The 21,995-nt window shown below is 48.4% G+C and overlaps 5 protein-coding genes across 5 annotated transcripts; 3 read left to right on the forward strand and 2 right to left on the reverse strand.

Annotated features, from left to right (window-relative positions):
• Positions 1 to 347: 347 nt before the first annotated feature.
• On the forward strand, positions 348 to 3,875 carry B0J16DRAFT_111096 (fungal-specific transcription factor domain-containing protein). The gene is made up of 2 exons (XM_046121446.1): positions 348 to 2,316; positions 2,365 to 3,875. Exons 1-2 carry the CDS (start codon positions 734 to 736, stop codon positions 3,458 to 3,460), a joined length of 2,679 nt encoding a protein of 892 aa, XP_045985164.1. The 5' UTR covers positions 348 to 733; the 3' UTR covers positions 3,461 to 3,875.
• A 3,865-nt stretch (positions 3,876 to 7,740) lies between these two features.
• On the forward strand, positions 7,741 to 11,237 carry B0J16DRAFT_111103 (fungal-specific transcription factor domain-containing protein). Its single transcript, XM_046121447.1, has 3 exons — positions 7,741 to 8,195; positions 8,244 to 10,567; positions 10,619 to 11,237. The coding sequence occupies exons 1-3, from the start codon at positions 7,850 to 7,852 to the stop codon at positions 10,760 to 10,762; spliced, it is 2,814 nt and encodes a 937-aa protein (XP_045985165.1). The 5' UTR covers positions 7,741 to 7,849; the 3' UTR covers positions 10,763 to 11,237.
• A 2,810-nt stretch (positions 11,238 to 14,047) lies between these two features.
• Positions 14,048 to 17,182, forward strand: B0J16DRAFT_383120 (uncharacterized protein; the record flags this gene model as incomplete). Its single annotated transcript, XM_046131307.1, has 2 exons — positions 14,048 to 16,006; positions 16,064 to 17,182. The coding sequence occupies 2 exons, from the start codon at positions 14,048 to 14,050 to the stop codon at positions 17,180 to 17,182; spliced, it is 3,078 nt and encodes a 1,025-aa protein (XP_045985166.1).
• A 1,298-nt stretch (positions 17,183 to 18,480) lies between these two features.
• On the reverse strand, positions 18,481 to 19,296 carry B0J16DRAFT_397249 (uncharacterized protein; the record flags this gene model as incomplete). The annotated part of the gene is made up of 3 exons (XM_046132307.1): positions 18,481 to 18,746; positions 18,800 to 19,053; positions 19,099 to 19,296. The coding sequence occupies 3 exons, from the start codon at positions 19,294 to 19,296 to the stop codon at positions 18,614 to 18,616; spliced, it is 585 nt and encodes a 194-aa protein (XP_045985167.1). The 3' UTR covers positions 18,481 to 18,613.
• Positions 19,297 to 20,051: 755 nt separating this feature from the next.
• On the reverse strand, positions 20,052 to 21,883 carry B0J16DRAFT_371115 (uncharacterized protein). Its single transcript, XM_046130390.1, has 2 exons — positions 21,435 to 21,883; positions 20,052 to 21,384 (listed from the first exon to the last, which is right to left on the reverse strand). The coding sequence occupies exons 1-2, from the start codon at positions 21,718 to 21,720 to the stop codon at positions 20,234 to 20,236; spliced, it is 1,437 nt and encodes a 478-aa protein (XP_045985168.1). The 5' UTR covers positions 21,721 to 21,883; the 3' UTR covers positions 20,052 to 20,233.
• Positions 21,884 to 21,995: the final 112 nt, after the last annotated feature.

Genomic DNA, 21,995 nt, shown 5'->3' on the forward strand with positions numbered 1-21,995 from the left:
TTCCTTCTGTTTAACATTACCTTCCTGCCGTTTTACCTGGAATAGTAAAGTACCTGAAGAAGGAACTCTCGGTCAGCATTAGGTCAGGTCGAGAAGGAAGTTCAGTTACGCAACCAATTGCATCCACGGAACGGACTCAGCTTCCGACTGAGCTACTAAGAATTCTACCTCGCCTCAGACGCTGTCTTCTCTTTCGCTTCCCATCGTCTTCTTCACCTCAGGTCGCATCGCATTAGATCGCATATTCTGTCATATCATATCGCAAATCACCTCATTTAGTCAGGCGCCCCCGGACTGTCTTCGGACTGACTTCGTGGACCTGCCTGTCAATTCGACAAACGAAACATCTTCAATTTCATCCACCGGCCAGTCATGATTAGTTATTCGATGCTCAACCCCGGGATTGAATAGGCATATGAAGGACCATATGCTCATGCTGCAACTTTTTGGAAATCTCCATCGTTTCTCGTCATCAACCCACTGCCGAGCCAACAGCAATCGACTTGTCTTCGCTTAGCACGAGCCAAGTATTGATCCCCGTTCATCTCGAAGCACGATTGCGTCCCACACAGTCTACTGAGTGGGCCTGACGACCAGCGCAGTCACTCCAAAGATCGTGTCATATCACCTCACGGAGTGTGAGTTCTTCGGATTGACTCTTAAATCTTGACTTTGGCCTTTTATTTGATTTGCGTGCGCCGCCACACCCGGATCTCGCTTGCTCAGTAACACCATGGAAGAGCCGCATACCAAAAGCACAGCGCAATCCGGACCGTCGGCACCAGCCCCGAGCGCAACGCGTAAAAAGTCACGCAGAGGTGCCGATGCTGTCGGTCAGAAAAGGCGATGTGTGAGCACGGCATGCATAGCGTGCCGAAAACGCAAATCGAAGTGCGATGGTGCTCTTCCTAGCTGTGCTGCATGCTCGAGCGTGTACGGAACTGAGTGTGTTTATGATCCCAACTCAGATCATCGCAGGAAAGGCGTTTACCGTGAGAAGGTCGACAGCATGAAAGCACAGAATTCAACCTTGCAAATTTTGATCGAGGCCATTTTGAATGCTGAAGAGGAGGATGTATCAGGTATTGTTCAGAGAATCCGTACCTGCAACAGTCTCGATGCTGTCGCCGAAGATCTCATCAAACATCAGCAACATCAGCAGCAAGCACCACAATTGGAGGCGTCGCCGGCCAATGACGATTCTGATGATTATGAACAATCCAATGAAAACTATACTACCGACCAGCCTGTGCAGGGCGAAAGAGATCTGGCGCGCAAGATGGGCGAACTCAGACTCGAGAACGGCAATGTCCGCTTCATCGGCGGCACCTCCCATCTGATTTATTTGAGTGACCCAACTCATGAAGAACTCGAGCCAAATTTTGATGATTTTACCACGGGAGAGGATCCCATCACATCCTGGACTCGTGTCACTCAAGATTCTCAACTCATTACTCACCTAATCAATATGTACTTCGACTGGCACTACCCCTATTTCACAACCCTTTCAAAGAAAATGTTCTTCCAAGACTTTTTGAGGGGCAAAGCCGGACTGGGAAGAGGGACTGCATACTGCTCCTCTCTCTTAGTCAATGCCATGCTCGCATTAGGTTGCCACTTTACAAGTGTAGCTGGTGCCTATGGTACCCCTGGAGATAGCAGGACAAAAGGCGATCACTTTTTTGCTGAAGCAAAACGGCTGATTCATGAGAACGACGAGTACGAGAAGCCTCGCTTGGTTACTGTTCAAGCATTAGCCCTTATGTCAGTGAGAGAAGCTGGGTGCGCCCGCGAAGCCAAGGGTTGGGTTTACAGCGGCATGAGTTTTCGCATGGCTGAAGACATTGGCCTTAACCTGGACGTAGGCCAGCTCGACAAAGAACGAATGAGCGATTACGAGATTGATGCCAGGCGGATCACCTTCTGGGGCTGCTATCTATTTGATAAGTGCTGGTCGAACTATCTTGGCCGGCTCCCTCAAATACCCAAAAGCTCATTCAACGTCTCCAAGTTCGATGTATTCCCCGACGAGGATGCAGAAACATGGTCACCTTACACGGACAGTGGATTCGATCAGTCATCTAAGCAGCCGGCACGAACGCGCGCCATTGCTCTTCAAATGTCGAAACTTTCCGAAATTAGCAGCGATTTGCTGACCTTCTTCTATCATCCAAGTAATATTGGCAGGTCCAGCGGCAAGGCCGTGGAGCTCAAGAAGCTGAGTGAATTGCATCGCCGTTTGGAGGAATGGCGAAAGGAGCTACCAAAGGAATTCGAGCCCAAGGATGGGCAATTACCTAATGTGCTTCTCATGCAGTAAGTGATATCTGTGCCATCTCATTGCAAATGTCTGACCTTGAACAGCATGTTCTTTCACCTACAATATATACATCTTTTCCGGCCCTTCTTGAAATATTCCCCTACATCCTCGCCACTTCCGCCCCATGTCTCACCACGTCGCATCTGCACAGCAAATGCTGGTGCTATCTCAAAACTTCTACGATTGTATAAGAAACTCTGGAATTTACGACAGATTTGCAATATTGCAGTATATATGGTGCATAGCGCATGCACAATTCATCTACTAAATCTTCCTGAAAAGACTGCTCGAAGGGATATCACTCATGGAGTGAAGCATCTCGAAGAGATTGCTGAAGACTGGCTCTGTGCAAGGAGAACTTTGAGCATTTTGAGCGTTCTTTCTCGGAAATGGAACTGCGAGCTTCCAGAAGATGCCGCATTTGTTCTCCATCGGGCCGACGAAAAGTATGGAACATACAGCACCTCTGAGGTTCCGTCGCCTCATTCACAAGCGGGCGCTTCGCCTCTTTCTGATGGTGGCCTGGGAGTGAAGGCAATGGGCGAATACAGCCCATTTCCACAGTATAGCCGGGCCCAACTGGCTCGACCAATGCAACAGGTTCAGCAGCAGAAACCACAGCACCAGCCTCAACGATCTGTGACGGAAGCTATGATGACAAGCTCCCCGTTACCGACCAACATTCTTGCTCAGCAACAGGGTATGCCTATGAATGGAGGTAATGGGGGCTTTGGTTCCGAGACTATGGGTGGATGGACTTCTGTGCCTGTTACATCATCGATGCCAGCTTACCAGTCGGCATTCGCACCCATAAACCGCAACAGCATGGCAAACTCCGGCACAGGTGTTCCGCCTGTCAGCAATCCTCCAACATCCAACCGGTCGATGAGGATGGATGGCCAAGAATGGTTCTTGAACGACAGTGCAAGGTGGCATCAGAGCTTTGAGGCCTGGCAAATGGCCAACAACGGACAGGACAATTCCGTCTTCATGTTTGGCGATAGCGGCAATCGAGACACCCCGAACTCCAACGCAGACGGGAACGCTAGTATGCAAGCCGACACCAGCGATCAGATAGCCGCGCTGGACGGGTTAGGGGCGTCATTATCCCGGGGTGGGTGGCTTCCGGGCTTAGATTAAGGGGTTTGAGTGATTCCCTTTTCACTCATGTACATAGTGATACATAAACGAACAGCGACTTGGATTAAGACATTTCGGAAAGCTATGGGGTCACAGAGTTGGTCATAAGAACTGTAGATTCGGATTTCACAAGCAAGTATTCATCTTTAAAGTCTTGGATCCGTGTTGCACGGCTGGGCAGAAGGGTATAATAGAGGTTAATCAAGGTAGCAACCGTCGACTATAACATGAGGATGTAAGTAATAACCGGCTCAGCTCTCCGTAATTCAGCTGGATTCTCCGCATTTACCGACCTGAGATTCAGGCGGTCACAGGTAGAGTGGTTGTTATACAAGAGGGTTCTATAGCGTTAAATGAAGGTTGAAGGCTGTCACACGATGAAATGCTCCTATATTCAAGCTTCGAACCTGACACAGCATAGAAGGATGGGTGAGGAAATCCACGTGGTATCCGGGAACTAGGGACGACAGAGCACGCATGCACACGCTGCAACGTGAGATTGAGAGTTTAAGGTGGTGTCAAGTAAGGTTTTTGTGGAGGGGACCGCTGGTCTTTGTAAGGGTCAGGTCATCATCTCATCTCATGGAGCCGTTGGATGTGGCCGCGGACGTGGACATTTAATAATAAAACTGGGGGAAGCTGCAAGGAAGGGTTGGATGGGACGAGAGTGTGGGGGAATCGGGCCGGCAGTCCGTTTTACTATCGGCGCCACAGCAAGCCATTCCGATGGTGGACGTCATGAGGGGAAGGGAAGAGGAGAGGACATCTGAGTCTTATTCTGGGTTTGTCTCTGAGTTTGTCTCTGAATTTGAGTCTGATTAGACTCAGGTCAGAATATGAGTTTATGGATGGAGTCGGGAGGACTTATCCGTGAACGATTGGCGAGATAACCCACGGGAGAACTAAGTAAATTACAGCGTAGGGGCAGGCAATTCAACCCTTGATACGGAGTAATAGAGTAAAGAACTGGACTGGCAGGGTTGGTAAACGTAAACAAAAAGAAAGACATCCAATGTGGAGAGCGGCCGTTCATGTCGCGGTCAGAATTAAACCCTGTCTCAATGCCGTGTGTACTGTACAACTGTAATTATGCTGGAGCCTGGGGATGGCATACAGTACATTACATTGCATTGGATCCTGGGTCGAGTCTAATCCGCGCTTCCGGTGCAAGTTATGACAGGGCTTTGTGCAATATAATTGGTGCGCGAATGCGGGCGCAAATGCCGGAATAACTACAGGCTACCGACGATATAGTCTAGCATTGGGGGGGAGGATGACGGGTTACACAAAGAAGTTCCCTGGAAGAGAGCAAAGAGAAGGTGAAATATGGTAATCCCCGATATCTGGGACAGTTATGAGTCGTGACGAGGACAATGCAATCTCTTTAAGTTGCCCGAGTTTCGGTTTTCGGTTCGGAACTGGAACGGCACAAGAACTGGGACTGGAAACTTTCAAGGTCAAGGACCAGGGTAGAATATTAGATCTAATAAGATTCATTCAAGGTTTTCCCATGACAGAAAGTCTTCACCGTACTGTTAGTTTGTAACAGCCGGACAGTCTATTAGTCTAACGTTAGCTTGTCTAGAATTTAGAATAAAAGTTCCTATTGTTTGTAGTCTACCCAATTGAATTAGCTCTGCATTGGATCCGGTCCAGTGTCTGTCTGAGTCTGACTTAGACTAGTCTAGTCTGTCTCGTTGGGCTCGATCTTAGAAATTGGGGGGAAAGAACCCCCAAGTACCTACCTACCTACCTAAACTAGCAACCGTTAAGGAAGGCGCATCGTTAATTAATCACCTGGGGTTCGCTACGATTGCCTTTTGTGCATAGGCTCTCATTCCAATTTCTCCAAGACTCCATCATTTGGTACCAATTCATCAATCATGGCTCACATTCACCCACACTTATCACATACATGTACATGACATGACATGGCATAGCATGGCATGGCACATGGCGTGCGTCCACTACTCTACTGTATGTGTATGTACTATGTGCTGTATGTACGCAGGGGGCAGTTCATCATGAAAATCAATCGTCAACTTTAGTGTCTGGACCACGAAAATCCGGGGAACCGATAACAATAGGAAAGTCCCAAGACTCTCTTTTTCCTCTATCCACACCACCCGTTCGTTCCTTGTCTTGCTTTCATCCACTTTGTGGATGCAGTGCAGGTAACGCAATGCAGAACGGTGCATCTACGGCCATGCTTTCTTCTTTCTTCTCTGTAGTCACCCGCTTGCGGAACGGATCGCAGGCCCTAGAAACGAAGCCCCGACGATCCTTCATCATCCTAATCCTATGCTTATCCATCTTCCTGAGCCGTGCCGTTCGAGTCGAGTAAGCTATGAAACTTGGCGCATCTGATCTGATTCTCAAACATTAGACTATAGCACTGAGAAAACGAGAGTCTGTCTACAAGCCGCTCTGATCTGCCGTCCATCAAGCTTTTCATTTCACCTCCTGTTGGACTCATCTCATAGCGTCAAGCCTCGGTTATTCCTGGGCCGAGCCCCAATGAGCCTCAGGATTGGCGGCCACGCGGTGGACGCCACCAGATCCAACGACCCTTACCCCATCCGAGGCTCACAATGACAGAATAGAGCCACAGACAAGCTCATCAATAACATCACCAGTGTCCAACAAAGGCAATGAACCGTTGCTCGCACGTCAGCACCTGCCAGAGTCTGCCAGATTACCTTACAGCTCCTTTCCTAGAACGGCATTCTGGCAAGCATATGAGAAAGCTTCTCGTCCAATTGATGGACAGGTCAATAAGATGAGATCCTGGGGATGGCTGCCACCTTCTTTACTCGACTTTGACCGTCTAATCTATCATGACAATTTCCCCAGGTTACGTCCGGTCCGGACTTTGATCATTATTTGTCTCGAGTCACTCTCAAGTCAAGTCAAGTCAAGTTTTCACCGGTTGAAATAAAAGAACACGTCTCGAACATGGACATGGACACCCCAGCCTTGGCTGTGACTGTCATTAATTCTTTTCGGAAGAAGCAACCGACAAGGGATATAGTGCCAGGGTAAGGAGTGGCTCCCAGGGCTCCCAGCGCCAGCACCCCATGGCACAAAATCCTCCACCTCTTACACCACTCCACATCTGTTCATCAACCCACCTTCGGCGGGACCTCGCTCAACTAACTTAAGCTAGGCCTTTACTTCCCCGTACGGAGCAGTAAGCGAACCATTTGGCATGCGGCAACTTCTTGGGGCATGCTGGGCCTAATGTAGCAAAATGCGCTTCCCCATTCTCGACCCAGCCCGGTCCTAGCCCGACATTTCAGTCAGTCACGAGTAGCATAGCATAGCCGTCGATGGGGTTTTTCGTTGTGGTCTTCTCCAGAAAAACAAAACGCCCGTTGTCTTTGACCTTCCTTTTTGTTACTATCAATTTCTTAAATTGACTTTCGTTGTTGATCAAGGTTCTTCCAGCATTTCCATATTACTTCCTTTCGATCTAAGTGAACACCTTTTTTGATCTCAAGGTTCCCGAACCGACTCTCAAGATCTTGAGCTATATACACACTCAGATTCGCTCGACAGCTTCCCCAAGGATCCACCTGTCAGTCACTCAGTCAACTTTCTGATCTGACGTGACTTGACTTGACTTGACCTGGGCCTTTTAAAACGAACCAAAGGGTGACGAATTCATATGAAGGATTTGTCCTCAGAAGCTCAAGTTGTCGAATCAATTGCAGCCACAAGGACGATCTTGCCCTGGCATACAACACTCTTCATTAAGCACCCAGTTAGATCAGGAAGTGTCCTCGACATTTACCGCAAATCGCAACGCATCTGGTAATTAGCTATTTAGCCGGTGCCTTGACGGCAGCTAGAGCTCCAACGACAAGGGTCTTGTAAGTATGGATGGTTTCTTTTGGTCCCTTCATGTCGACTCCGTTACCGTCTTCTTGAATCCGTCTGCTCTCCCTGTCAAGTGTCTACACACTTTCTTACACGAAGACACCCTACCATCTATACGAACAGGGCACTACCCTCGAAACCCTGTGCTCATCACTCCCTATAATGCAAAGGTGTCAGATGCCTTGTCAATCCCACAGCGGTCCCCCGCTCCCCGAGAAATTTGCCCCCTGATACCAACACGCGTTGATCTTGCTCGTTCCGATACCTCTGCAACCCGCCTGCAGCCGTCATCAGACTCAAACCCCTGTTTACTTATATCTAGCACTTCCCCATAAACTGATTTGAGTTCTGCCTGCAGCAAGCTAAGCTGACCATGTTTATCAGAGAAGCTGTCCCCGTCATCTCAAAGAGAGGCGAATAGCTTACAACAATTCGATTACAGCTACTCGAACCCACAATTATCTCTAACAGCTTCTGCTCACGCCGCGGTAGAGCGCGAGTACTGACAAGATGTTGTCTAATCCACTCCAACGCTTCTCACCCTACCAGAACATCACCTCATCCAACATCTCACCTGATGGAAACGTCCAGCAAGGCACGATGCAGAACGGCGGCTTAGACTCGCTGCAGAGCCACCAGTATCCGATTCAACCTCTATCGCAGGCTATGCCTCTCTCGAACGGCCATCTTGAAAGATCCGCTGGTCAAGTAAAGAACCGACAACACCCTTATGGAGTTCACCCGCGTAACGGTAGCACCTCCGGACCCATCAGGAGAAGAATCAGTCGAGCCTGCGATCAGTGTAATCAACTTCGAACTAAATGCGATGGTCAACACCCTTGTGCGCACTGCATTGGTAGGTTTTGAGGTCAAGGCATTAATGTTGTGTTTCTGACTTTTGTAGAATTCGGCCTGGGGTGTGAGTACATCCGCGAAAGGAAGAAGAGAGGCAAAGCATCGAGGAAAGAACTGGCTCAGCAAGCCGCGGCTCAAGCTGCTGCCGCTGCCTCGGGCCAGAGTATCGACGACTCTCTGTCTGACAATGGCCAAACCAGTAATAAAGGTCTCGACTCTTCGAATATGGGCCTAGAGCAGCAATCGAATGAACGACATGCCAGTACTAGCAGCAAATCAAGTAGAGATCCGGGCGACGAAGTGATGCGACACACTCAAGGCCTCGAAGGTCTAGACCATCTTGGCAACATCAACGAGCAACCACATCTAGGCCGATCTTCCTTGGATGGCGAACACATCGAAAATAACGGAGGTCTCGATCTTAACGGCTTCGGCGGGATGCCACACGCATACGATTCGCAAGGCTTAGAGGGTCCTGTACTTAACGGTCAGTCTTATGCTCCTAATGGACGAGGAAACATGCCTGGGTATGCCGAATTCCCATATTCGATGCAAGCTCAGAGCCCACCCAACTTTAACAACGGTTCTGCATTCCGAATGGGAAATAGCCCACTAGGATACTCGATGGGGAAAGGAACATCTCCTGGATGGGGAATTTCCATGGCTTCACCCACAGGCCAATATCAGACACAGGCTCCTGCTCCCAACTTTAGCAGTTCGAAACTGCGTTATCCCGTTCTTGAGCCAATAATTCCATATCTCAACAACATAATTCCGATACCTTTGGCTTGCGATCTCGTCGATCTCTACTTTGCTTCTTCGTCATCAGCGCAGATGCACCCAATGTCACCTTACGTCTTGGGCTTCGTCCTCCGAAAACGATACTTCCTGGACCAAACAAGGCCAAGACCTTGCCAACCCGCACTCTTGGCAAGTATGCTCTGGGTTGCCGCCCAGACCAGCGATGCTCCCTTCCTCGCCAGCACACCTTCAGCACGCGCCAAGACTTGCCAGAAGCTATTGGAGCTTACAGTCTACCTCCTTCGACCTCTCATCCACACAGCACCCAGTGATGCACCCAGCCCTGTTGCCGATGGTGTTGCTCTTGGCGGTCTGGGTGTAGCCATGCCTGGATCAATCAGCATGGAAGCCACGAGTGGCGAATCGGGACCTTTCGGTGCGGCTGGTAGCCTCGATGATGTTATCACATATATTCATTTGGCGGTTGTCGTGTCTGCCAGTGAATACAAAGGAGCGAGTATGCGGTGGTGGACTGCTGCTTGGGGTCTCGCCCGTGAACTCAAACTAGGTCGCGAGCTCCCTCCTGGACCATCGCTCGCTGTGCAAGAGGCCATGGATACTGATAACGCTGAGGATGCTGAAGGCGGCATTAGCGGAAACGGCTATGTAGGTGAGGAGGAGCGCGAAGAACGACGTCGGATATGGTGGCTTTTATACATCGTCGACAGACACTTGGCGTTGTGCTACAATCGCCCCCTATTCCTCCTTGACATTGAGTGTCAAGGTCTGTTACAGCCCATGGATGATGCGGTGTGGCAAAGCGGCGAGTTCCTCGGCAACTCGAATTCAACTACAGATCCCAATCTTCTAGGAACAAGTCCAGAAGGTTACAGGACCGATCTCCCACAGGCTCATGGGCCTCAATACGAATGCCGCGGCCATAGCATATTTGGATATTTCCTCCCCCTGATGACCATCTTGGGCGAAATCGTCGATTTACACCACGCAAAGAACCACCCCCGATTCGGTACCTCTTTCCGCCAAGGAAATGAATGGAATGCCCAAACGGCTGAAATTACTCGACATCTTGAGATTTATGAGCAGAGCTTGCAGTCTTTCGATCATAAGAATTTGCCTCGACCGCTAGAGGAGAGAAACGACGCGGCAAATGAGGGCAATGACCGCTCAGGGGTTCCTGAGACTAACACGCCGTCAGTTCACTCTGTGCATACCAATACATCAAACCGACTTACAGAGAGCAATATCCAAACTCGCATTGTTATTGCGTATGGAACTCATGTGATGCACGTTTTGCATATCCTCCTCGCTGGCAAGTGGGATCCCATCAACTTGCTGGACGACGAAGACTTGTGGATCTCTTCCCAGGGGTTCATCACATCAACGAGCCACGCTGTTGCGGCAGCTGAGGCAATCAACCAAATTCTCGAGTTCGATCCTGGTCTGGAGTTTATGCCGTTCTTCTTCGGTATCTACCTCCTTCAGGGGTCGTTCTTGCTGCTTCTTATCGCGGACAAGCTTCAATCGGAAGCATCACCTAGTGTGGCAAAGGCATGCGAAACAATCGTGCGGGCTCACGAGGCATGTGTCGTGACTCTGAGCACAGAATATCAGGTTAGTTCTTTGATAACACCGAGTTGATTGCAGTAATTGACAGTTTCATAGCGAAAATTCAGCAAGGTCATGCGCAGCGCTCTTGCTCAGGTTCGAGGTCGTGTACCTGAGGATCTAGGCGAGCAGCAGCAACGGCGAAGGGAACTTCTGGCGGTTTATCGATGGACAAAGGACGGAACGGGTTTGGCATTGTGAGCAGGGCTCTGTAGTTATGGTTAGGAAACGAAGGGCATTGGAAAGGGAAAAGTAGCAACATACTTGTGGCGTCTCAGGAGGGACATTCGCTTTTTTTTTTTTTTCTGGGTAGGAATAACGGCCTTTAATGGGACTCGGGATTGAGCTCGAGCATGGGAGCGGTAAGGGTGCTTTTAGATACCATGAAGCGGACAGCGATGTTAGTTGTCGAAAAGCCAAGTCTTTTGGCGTATGAAAAATTTCAACTCTATTTAATCTTTGACCGCGATTCGTCTTGGGTTATGCAATTCTTCGATTTCGGATTTGATTTTGTGCTATGGATTTCTAGAGGAGGAGAATGTTGGTAGTGTCTTGGGTATGTTGTTCGGATGAGTAGAGCGTTCGTGGAAGTCGAGTGTTTGTAGGGGTTGTGGGGTCTTACATAGTCAGACAAAGGCCATGGTTCGCGGTCGGTAATTCGGGTATTGATTTCGGGTTCGTCGGTAACCAGATTTCTACAAAAAGAAAATGTTAGTTGAGTGCTTAGAAGTGCTCTTAGAGGAATCGAGTGTTTGTATAAGTAAAGTGTTCTTAGTCAAGCAAGGGGCATGGTAGTTCGCCGTCATTCATTCAACGATTGGACTTCGGTTTTGATCTGGCAACGAGATAGATCTCTGCAAGAGGATTATGTTATTGGAATACTTAGACATGCTGCGTGGAAGAGTAGAGTGTTCGCGGATGGTTGAACAAAGGACATGGTAGGTCGTCTTCGGCGATTCGGGTATGATTATCGGTTTTCTTTTTCTCGCAACAAGGTGGATTCTTGAAAGATAAGGACCTTGGCGGAATGCTTAGATCTGCTACTCAGAGAATCGAGTGTTCGTAGGAGCAGAGTGTTCTTAGATAGGTGATCAAACAAAGGACATTGTGGTTCGTCTTCGGCAATTCGAGTACTATTGTGGTTTCTTTCTGGTATTATAAGGCTCCCTGCAAGGTTGCGTATTAGTTACTTGTTCAGAAGTGTTGTTCAGAGGATTTTAGTGTGTGTAGATAGTCAAACAAAGGACATAATGCGTAGTGGCGGACTTACCAAGTGTGTTCAGGATAACAGGAACATTGAACAATGAACATTTCCACAACCTCGTGTTCTTTATACAATCCCCATCATCTTTTCCATCGTCTCAGATTCCTTTCCCTCGCATTCCCATCGCTGTTTCTTCTTTCCTCACGGTGTAGTCGTCGATGGCGGTGCTTGAACCTCAGCAACCCCTATTCAACCAAGTCAGTCCAGATCAATCCACGACTCATAAACAATGACTCCTAACCTTTCTGATAGTCCTGAATGGTGTTACTCGAGATCCTGTTGTCGTAGCTTCGTTCCTTGCGGCGTAGTCGGCGATGGCGCTCATACGACTTCAACAGCCCCTATTCAACCAAGTCAGCCACGACCGATCTGCAATCTTCAAACGATAACTCAAGACCTTTCGTACAGCCCCAAAAGACGTTTTCCAAGATTTTATTGACTTATCTTCGTTCCCTGCGATGCAATCGGCAATGGCGGTGCTAGATGACTTCGGCAACCCCTATTCAACCAAGTTAGCCCACATTGATTCACGATCCATAAATGACCTGTTACAACCTTTCTAATAGTCTCGAATGACGATTCTTAAAGTACTGTTGTTATATCTTCTTTCGTGGTGGCGTGATCGACGATGGCGGCGTAAGACGACTTCAGCAGCTTCCGACTCAACTACTCAACCAGATCAGCACTGACCGTTCTGACAATCTGTAGACAGTCCCTACTATCTCGACTCCGGTCTCAGCTCTCATTCGGTTGTATTCTTATATATGTATACTCTCTTCACGTAGCGCCGTCGGCATTGGCGCTGATAGTTGGATGACTTTGGCAGCGGCCCCTATTCGATTGGGTCGGCTCAGAATGATTCGAGTTCAACAATAATGCGTACGTACCAAATAATTCGATACCATCTCCTTCTTTCCTTATCGCCATTTTCTTCGTATTTGTCGAATGATAAACGCTTCCACGGTTGGAAGTCCTCGCGAGATTTGTCCACGACAAGATCCTAACGCAGCGCTAGCCACGACGACACGGAATACTCGAGACCACCATCATAAGAAATCGAACGATCTGGACAATAGGTTGGTGGTGCTCTTGTGCTGCATTGGATGTTTAGGGAAGATTGAGTTGAAAAGGCGGCAAAGTTGGGTCGGCGGCGCAGTGGTTGATCACGGACGTGACAGCAAAAAGCACAGCAGCAATCATTACCATTTCTATTTCTCCTTATCCTGCTTCTCATCTAGAGGAAGAGAGTAAATAAGGAAAGGAAGATCATGATGATATAGTTTTGCTTGTTTGGGCTGTTGATGTTGGTCTCGTACACCCTCGCGAGTAACCACGATATGTTTTACTGTTTTACCCACAAGGTACAAGTACAAGTGGGCGTCTAATCCTTGTGTGTTTCAACTGCACGTGGGGAATGGAGTCTTTTTGCATCGTGTGGGCGTCTTTATTTCAACGTTGTTGGTCATCGATTTTGATCGCTATTACTACGAGATAGCTTCAGGGGAATTCCGACACTTGCAAACTACTAAACACTCTTTATGTCTACATTGTATACAATATCTAATACATGATACTTTGTCTATTTCTGTATAGATGCAATAATTTAATGCTCACGTGGGTCACCAAACAATTTGGAAGGCCATGGCATCAGATGGCAGATGGCAGGATATGCACGCTCTGATTTAGTGCCATCTACCTCTCCATCTCATGTCACGTTGCTTTCCTCACAGACGCGTTTGTATTAGTGACTAACACGTCTGCACGCGTGATGCTATTTTCAAAAGCAGAGAAAACAAGCAGTGCCTGTCCAATCTTAGTAGATGCCCCCCAACCGCCCTGTAACTTGAAGATTCCCCAGTGGTAATTGCGTAATAAAAGGCCGTAGCCATGCACTCCGTCATAGTTTAGTAGCCAAGACCCTTTTCGTACTTAGGCAGAGGCTGGACTGTTCGTTGTTGTGATCTCTTGGGCGAGTGACTCCACCCACTCTTTTTCTGTTACCTTTACATTCTACACCTACTCTCCTCCTCTCCCTCCCACTTCTCTTCTTCACAACCACACTCACACAAGAACATACTCTGAATCAGAATCACACATACACTGAATCATCATCACAAACACACACACATTCTGAATCACTGCATCTTCTTGTTCCCTTCCCTTAATCACACATACTACCCCTTACTTCTATCGTCGCGGTATCACGCGCCCCTAAAGACATCATGTCTTTACCTGGTTCTCCCACGAGTAATCGTGGCCGTTTACCTCAAACACTACGACCACTCCTCCCTGCCCCTTCTACCGTTCAAGACCAACCTATTGCTTCGACGGCCTCACTGCTCCAAGGTGCTGCACAGCTTCCTCGTGCTGAACAACCTCTTCGTACTGAGCCTGAGCCCGAGCCCGTCTCGACAATTCCTAGTGCACTCTCTCAAGAGGAACAGTCCCAGATCAGCCTCGACTTTGATCCCCTTCCTGCTGGAATAGATCTCAACTTTGATCGACCCTACTACGGTTCTGATTCCCACACTTCAACTACACCTGCACCTATTCCCTCTCCCCAGCCAGTAGACCCTGCTCTGTCTTCTACTGAGAACTGCCTGTCTGATCAACCACGGGGCCTTACTTTAAGGCACTACCTTGATCGAGAGCCGTGCCCCTTTACAGGTTATGATCGAATTGCAGCTCAAGCAGTGACTGAAGCTCAGACATCTACTACACCTTCTACCGTTGTCAATCCCCCTGGTCAAGCCGCATACCCAGCTCAACCCCCTGCCCCTTTCTCACACGGATACACATATCCTCCTCCCCCTACTCCAGGCGCTCCCATTCTTCCCATTCCTTCTCGAGGCCAAACTCGAAAGAGAAAAGTCAACCAAATCGCCGAAAGCACTGGTTCTGACAAGCCTAACAAAAAGAGGAACACTGCCCGATCTGCAACTTCATTCAAGACTCCTGATACTCCCCGTCCTCAAACTACTGCTCCTCCTTCTGGAGTTACCCAAACTCAGTCCTTAGGTTACTTGCCATTCCCTACTTCTGACAACCGCAAGAGACTAGCAAGTGAACTCGACGGAAACACTATTCCCTGTCCAGCTACAAAGAAGAGAAGCCTCCAACACCCCAACGAACAGTCCAACGAGAAACCCAAGTTCTCCGTCGACATTCCCCGACGTTTCCTTATCGAGGCTCTAGCCAGAGTGAATCAGGACTCCCCGTTTATAAGAAGTCTCGTGTTGGATTGTTTTGACCGTGCTAAGAGTGCGAACAAACCCTGCAGCTATCAGAACGCCCCGATCAGACAGCAACCTACTGAACAGCAGGCTTCTACCGACCAAGCTTCCGTCGGTCAAGCTTCTAACAAGAAGAATTCTAACAAAAAGGGTGGAAAAAGAGCTGGTGCCAACAAAGGCTCTACCATGCAAGCCCCTGTCGAGAAAATATCTGCCGGCCAGATGCCCACTGAACAGCCTACTCAACCTTACGCCATGTCGGCTGGGAATCCGGCTGGATACCCAAGTCAAGGTTTTGTCTCCGCCGGACAACCTTTGGTCAACCCCCATCGTGACCTTGAGGCCCTGGGCGAGTTTAGTGACAGTGACGTTGCCCGCAAGCTGAAGTTTGGTAGTGTCATGATTTCGCGCGCTGGCTTAGGTGTCCCTCGGGGTCTTTCTGCTCCAGAGACCGTCAGACGGCTCACATCTATCCAAGAAGAGCTCGCACGACAACAGGACGTTGGCCCTGTTCTACCCCCTTCTGAACTCAGTCCTCAGGTTCCTAAAGGTTTTACACCAAAGCCGTACCATGTACCTGATGACATTGATGATCATCGCGTTCACGCTTTTTTCGCCAAGAAGAACAAGGACTTGTGTACACGAAACAAGCAAGTAGATCTCGAGCGCAACAATATGGCTGCTAAGGGCACCCGCCAACGTCGAGAAGAATCGCTTTCTCAGTATCGCAATATTTCCAAAGACCTTACAATTCAACTGAACTGGTGGCGTATCAAGGCCGCATCTCTCGGTGCCAATCTCAACGAATGGGACGAACTTGAGGGGCATACCCTAAACGCTTTCAATAGAGATATGGATGAAAGGATGAAGAGGCTAGAGGAGGAAGCTTCTAAGGAAGCTAAGAAACAGAAGGCAAAGGCTCAGGCAGCCATAACTTCTCAGAACAATGTAAGTCAGCAGTCTTCTTTAACTTGATAACAAAGTTTACTAACATCTTCTCTTTAGAAATTGGCCAAACAGGATGCGCAGCGACAGAACAAGGAGATCAAGCAGGTCGTTTCAGCTTATGCTGCCGAGGACCATGCCGCAATCGAACGAATGGCCAATGCCGACTATGATGCGAAAGCCACCGCTTATCGTAAACCTCGTGCCAAGCAGACCTCCAAGAAGGCTCGCAAAGCAACCAACGTCGATGAGGACAAGGAATCGGACGCTGGTGTCGAAACTCCTGAAGTCGAAACTCCAACAGCCAACGCTACGGAAGATGTAGCTGGCGATCCTGGTAACGCTGAGAACGCCGATAGCAACATGTTCGGCCTTGACGATGTTGCCCGTGCCAACACGGAATTCGCACCTCCTAATACAAGCATGGCTTCTCAGTCTGTGTACGCTTCTGTTGAAGATGCTCAGCCAAGCAACAACTTCACCTTCAACCCGGTCCCCAACTTTGATTCTAACGTCCAGACACAAGGCGACCAGCCCTCCGATGCTGAGGAACTTGGCGACATTGAGCACAATGATCTCAGGCGAATGCCTTCTAACGTCACCATGTTCGATGCTCCCACTGATGGTACTCACATCGCCACATCCATGGCTCCTCCTCCCTTGATGCCTACAATGATGGATCAGAGTGCTGTTTGGGCACCACCTCCTAGCTTTGACGCGAGTACGCTGCCTCCCAACCAGTTCAACCCTCATTTAGACGGTCCCATGGGCGACATGAACATACCTCCCGCAGACATGCACGCGCCGGTCAATGACATGAGCATGGTTCCCGCCAATAACATGGACTTCAACATGCACAATCCCATGAACGATCTCGGAACACTCCCTCCTTACATGAACCCAAGCTTCCAGGGCCCTATGAACGGTATTGATGAACCCTCCCCTCAGAACCTAGATCAACCTTGGTTCAATCCAACCAACAATGCTGAATCCAACACTTTCACACCCACTCTTCCCGTCATCTCTCAGAGCATTGAGCATCCACAGCAGACTACTACCAACAACACCGGTACTTCTGATACATTCGATCACAATGCGGATCCATCTACCTTCCCTGATCCCTACGAAGAGGCCTTCTTCGGTAACTATCTCGGAGACATGAACTCGTCTCAGAACTAATCACATTCGGCTCTGCCACATATCACACCATTCACCACATTGTGACGAACAGGATGGTCTGTCTGTATCGCTTGCTTTTTTTCTGCCTCGTTCAAAACCATCCACCACATTTTGTGATGAACAGGATGATTCAGCTTACTTGCTTTTTGATACCGCATTCAATACCATCCACCACATTGTGACGATAGGATGGTCCAGTTCACTTGCTTTTTGGGCGCGGATCTTACCTCAAAAGTTGTTCTCTGATTTCCTCTACTTTACTATCGGATGCTGCATTTTCTTCGTATCGCATTGCATTGTCGAATTTCTACCAGGCGCAGAAGGACTTTTGATTTACTGCGGATCGCAATTGTCTCTTATCTACCAAGATCCCCCTACATATCAAGCCACACTACCGGGATCTCAGCACAACCACGAATTGATTCATCGTTTTTGCACAGGCGTCGGGACATTACACTATCAGTATCAGTATCAGTATCATGACAGATACCAGGCATTCGGCACATGAGCGAACTGCCCCATTACACAACTCGACACTGGCATTCAGGTCTCAAACCAACTACATTCACACTCATCTCCTACTCGCCTTTCAGGCCAAACAAACTACACTAACACACGTCTCCGTACTCGGCATTCAGTCCAGACGATTACATTAACGCACATCTGCATAATCGCCTTTCAGGCTAAACGAACTTCACACATCTCCATACTTGCCATTCGGGCCAAACGAAGTACATTGACACACGCCTCCATACTCGGCATTCAAGCCAGGCAGATTACATTAACACACGTCTTCAAAGACGCCATACACAAACTACCATCGACCATAGCGAATTCTTACATCAACTACACTACCAATGGCTTGACACCGCCTTGCGAACAACATCACCACTCGTCCTATGAGACGCCAATAACGAACTATACGATACCGCAACGAATTCTTACATGGAACGCGCGCCACTAATGGCTTTACAATACCCAGCGATCGGCGTTCTACTTTAGATACCCCCATTTACACAAAAGTCGTCTGCCTGCGGGCCGGAAGGATATTGATCTGCTCTAGAAAGCAGTTGGCGTTCAGGATGATATGACATTGACATCGGGTCAGACTTTGACAGGGAAGGTCAGACTTGATTTGCACATCGTGGTTTTGCAGTACCACCCAAAAGCCCGCAGGAAAAGGGCATGTATAGAGATTTGTATTACGAAAAGGGATATCAGGAAAGCGGTATAGATGGTCATCAAGACACTAATAGCTTCCTCGGAGATAGAAATACCAGTCATGAAATCATTCTTCTGCCTCTTCTAAATTGTGACTAGATGTACAAAGTAGACTTGAACTCTGACCGCCATCCATTACCTTGTGGGTATAATCAATTTGACATTTCTCATCCTAACATAACCAAACAGCCTTCCAGCGACCTTGGTAATTTACGCAGCAGTGGCTTCGGACTTGGGCTCAGCTGCCTCCGGATCCTTCTTCGGCTTGGGCGCGAAAGTTGAGCCGTTAGGATCAGCCAAGCACGCCTTGACATAAAACACAGTAATAACAACGATCAAGATCCTACGAATAGCCATTAGTAGGTGTCACACTCTCTCAAGAATACTGAAACTTACCAAGTAACACCACCAAGCGCAGTACCAGCAGCCATCGAACCACCCCACGCATCAAGCTCCTTTACCCGTCGAATGTTGTAGCTGACATACACATTATAGAAATCCGCTGTCCAAGCAGCAGCCCATGTCCAAGCAGCGAGCCACAAGATCGACGATAAGACGAGACCGCCGAGGAAGAGAAGACGGATGTAGAGTTGCGGAGCGAAGAGTTCGAGGGCTATCATTGAGCCTAGGGTGAGCCATGTGAAGATAGCCTGGGGAAGTTAGTAAGGAAAAGAAAGAGTAGAGAGTGTTCTTACGTTGAAGATGATGAATCCTGCTGGACCATCACCGCCGTAGTACCGGGACCAGCTGCTTAGTCGAGAGATGTTGTACGCCGCAGCGACGAGAGCACCGAGAGAAGTAACGATGGTTGCGCCGCGAAGGATGGTCAGCCAAAGGGGAATTTTGGGGGCGCCTTTTGCTGAGAGGCCTAGACTTGGTGTTGCAGTAGCCATTTTGTAGAAATGATGTATGGAACTTGAGAATATCTGATGACAGTCTGTTAGAATAGAGATACACCAGACCAGGCATCACGAGAACACTTACGAGCAGTATGACCAGCCAGCTAGTCAATCAGTTAATCACTTGGGACGAGGGGCATGGCCGATTTAAGTAGCACATCAGATCCTGAGCAGGCATAAATTAATAATTGGGACACAGACTCAGGCACAGACAGGGCTGAAGGGATGTGTTGTCTTTGGTGTGGAGGGTCATCGGATGTGCCACCTACCAGTAGCATCCTCTTACAATTAAACAGATCTTCCATTAGACTAACCTTCTAGTTAAATCAGGGATGTTAGCTACAATTCCTCACACAGATCTCCCTTCTGACGTCGTGATATCTTCAGCCAACGTACCCTAGACTTAGCAGTGTCAACCCAAATCCGCACTACAACTCGAGATAGATGATAAATATCTTGATCTGGTTTCTTATTAATTATTCTCAAGCTATTCTTAGTGTTCTGATCTGTTCTTTGCATAATGTTGGGTACTCGTCGTGCAACAGCCAGCTGTTCAGGGTCTTTGATTTGCGCCCTGTCATGTTTCATCTGTGTCGATCATTACAGGGGCACATTACCTGCACTATTGTTTCACGAGGTTGATCAGTTTAATGGAATCAGAGCACAGGACATCATCATGTCTTTTCAGCTGCTACAAAAATCAATTTAATGATTTCTAGAGGAAACATTCTATTATGCGTGATAAGCCACCATGTTGCGATGGATGGATTAATATGAAACATGTCAATGACCCATTGTAAATCCTTCTGCCACTGTAACTCGGTATGAAACAAATTCATCAGAATAGCATGAATATTAAAGTGGTTACTTAACAAAACTATCATGCCTTGCTCTAAGTCGTCAAGTTGTTGTCATAAATCATCAGAGAGTCTTACTTCCTCGCATGGACCATCCTTCCTCTCACCCAAACCTTCTTCACATTCCGATCATCTCCATTAAACAACCACTTCGCAATCTTCTCCTCCCAAGTCTCCCACCCAAATATATTCACATTCCCATCCTCCTCCGCCAAGCCATCCATATCGACGCCTCCAAGACGAATCAGCTGCGCATCAAACTCCATCCCCTCTTCGAACCCGCCGACTCTGTCTCCAAGACCGACGACTTCCGCTCCACCTCGAGTTGCGAGGTATAGAACTTCTTCTACCGTCAACTTGCTTCGTTCCTTATCTTCTTTCAAACCCATCGCGATGTGGCGGCTGACGAGTGCTGCTTGACGTGCTGCTTCGAGAACGGAAGGGCTGTAACCGCCGCTCATGTCTGTGCCGAGACCAACTGTGATACCCTTATCCCAAAGCCAGCGTACTCGAGCTGAGCCACTCGTTAGAGAGCTGTTACTGCAAGGACAATGTGAGATCTTGCTTCCACGCTGCGCTATCAACTTCGCTTCTTCGTCCGTCAAATGCACAGCATGTGCCAGAATTGTCTTGGAAGTCAAAAGCCCGCAATCATCGTAGACATGCGTATACGACTCTGACTCAGGAAACAGCTCCGCAACCAGATCGATCTCTCCCTCGTTCTCAGAAATGTGTGTCTGAACAGGAAGATCCATCTCCTTCTGAATCTTGGCAAGTCCCTTCATCGACTCGGTCGAGCAAGTCGGTGCAAAGCGCGGTGTCAACACAGGTGAAACTAGCTTGAATTCCGGATCGATCTTTTTCACATGCTGAATCGTCTGTCGTGTCTTTTCTAAACCTTCTTCGACGCTCTCATCACGGTAGTAGTCAGGACAAAAGTCGGGATTATCCATACACACGCGGCCCACGAGCGCTCTTTGTCCAATCTCCAGACAAAGATCCGCAAGGAGGTTTGTAGCCGCTACGTCGATGGTTGCATAGTAAGCCGCAGTTGTTGTTCCGTGAGATAATGTTCGTCGTACACATGAGCCATATACTCGACGCGCCTTTTTCAGGTCTTTGAGACTGGATTCAAGGGGAAATGTGTACTTTTCTAGCCAGTCTAGAAGTGTCGTCTTTCCAAAGATGCCGACATTTGGGTACTGAGATGCATGAACGTGGGAATCTAAGGTTTGTTAGTACAAACTTGTTGACAAGGTCGTATATGGTACTCACCGACAAAACCAGGGAAGAAGAACTCTCCAGGCTTAGCGACATGAACATCCACCTCACTCAACTTCCAACCTAGAGTCTCTGATAGTCTCTCACCAATTCGCTCTGCGTCACCGCCCTCATGGTCAACCTTGACAATCTTACCCTCCCCATCAACACAGACAAGTGTATCATGATGATAGTCAAGTTCCTTTGGGCTCTTGCTAGATACAAAAGTCCCCAAAAACACTTTCTTCTTCGAATTCGCCATAGTAGGAGTTCCAGTATCTTGATCTCTCAAGAGGTGCATTATCGTGTTGATAAAGAGTAAGAGGGAGGATGAGAGATGATGTAATACTTCAAAGAGCCAAGAGAAGAAAGAAAGAGAAGCGAAAGCGAGAGAAAGCACGAGCGTTTTCTTTGACCTTCTTGTTTCGGGTTTATATACAAATTCATGAACATGAACACGTAAACTTGCCTTGACTTGACTTGGCTTAGATAGTCTATCTCCTTAACGGACTTTGGCTCCGTGATAGGCCACCTCCACCTCTTGTCCGTCTCCGGCTGTCGCCGGCGGCCGATTAG

The sequence above is a fragment of the Fusarium flagelliforme genome (assembly GCF_020744385.1).
Source record: "Fusarium flagelliforme strain FIESC 12 MPI-CAGE-AA-0113 chromosome Unknown B0J16scaffold_3, whole genome shotgun sequence".
In the NCBI taxonomy this organism is placed as follows: domain Eukaryota; kingdom Fungi; phylum Ascomycota; class Sordariomycetes; order Hypocreales; family Nectriaceae; genus Fusarium; species Fusarium flagelliforme.

Coding starts and splice junctions, on each gene's coding strand:
- B0J16DRAFT_111096 (XM_046121446.1), top strand. CDS start 734: ATGGAAGAGCCGCATACCAAAAGCACAGCGCAATCCGGACCGTCGGCA. Junction 2,317..2,364: donor CCTAATGTGCTTCTCATGCA/GTAAGTGATATC, acceptor GACCTTGAACAG/CATGTTCTTTCACCTACAAT.
- B0J16DRAFT_371115 (XM_046130390.1), bottom strand. CDS start 21,720: ATGCACCTCTTGAGAGATCAAGATACTGGAACTCCTACTATGGCGAAT. Junction 21,385..21,434: donor CTTCTTCCCTGGTTTTGTCG/GTGAGTACCATA, acceptor AACAAACCTTAG/ATTCCCACGTTCATGCATCT.
- B0J16DRAFT_111103 (XM_046121447.1), top strand. CDS start 7,850: ATGTTGTCTAATCCACTCCAACGCTTCTCACCCTACCAGAACATCACC. Junction 8,196..8,243: donor CCCTTGTGCGCACTGCATTG/GTAGGTTTTGAG, acceptor TGACTTTTGTAG/AATTCGGCCTGGGGTGTGAG. Junction 10,568..10,618: donor CTCTGAGCACAGAATATCAG/GTTAGTTCTTTG, acceptor ACAGTTTCATAG/CGAAAATTCAGCAAGGTCAT.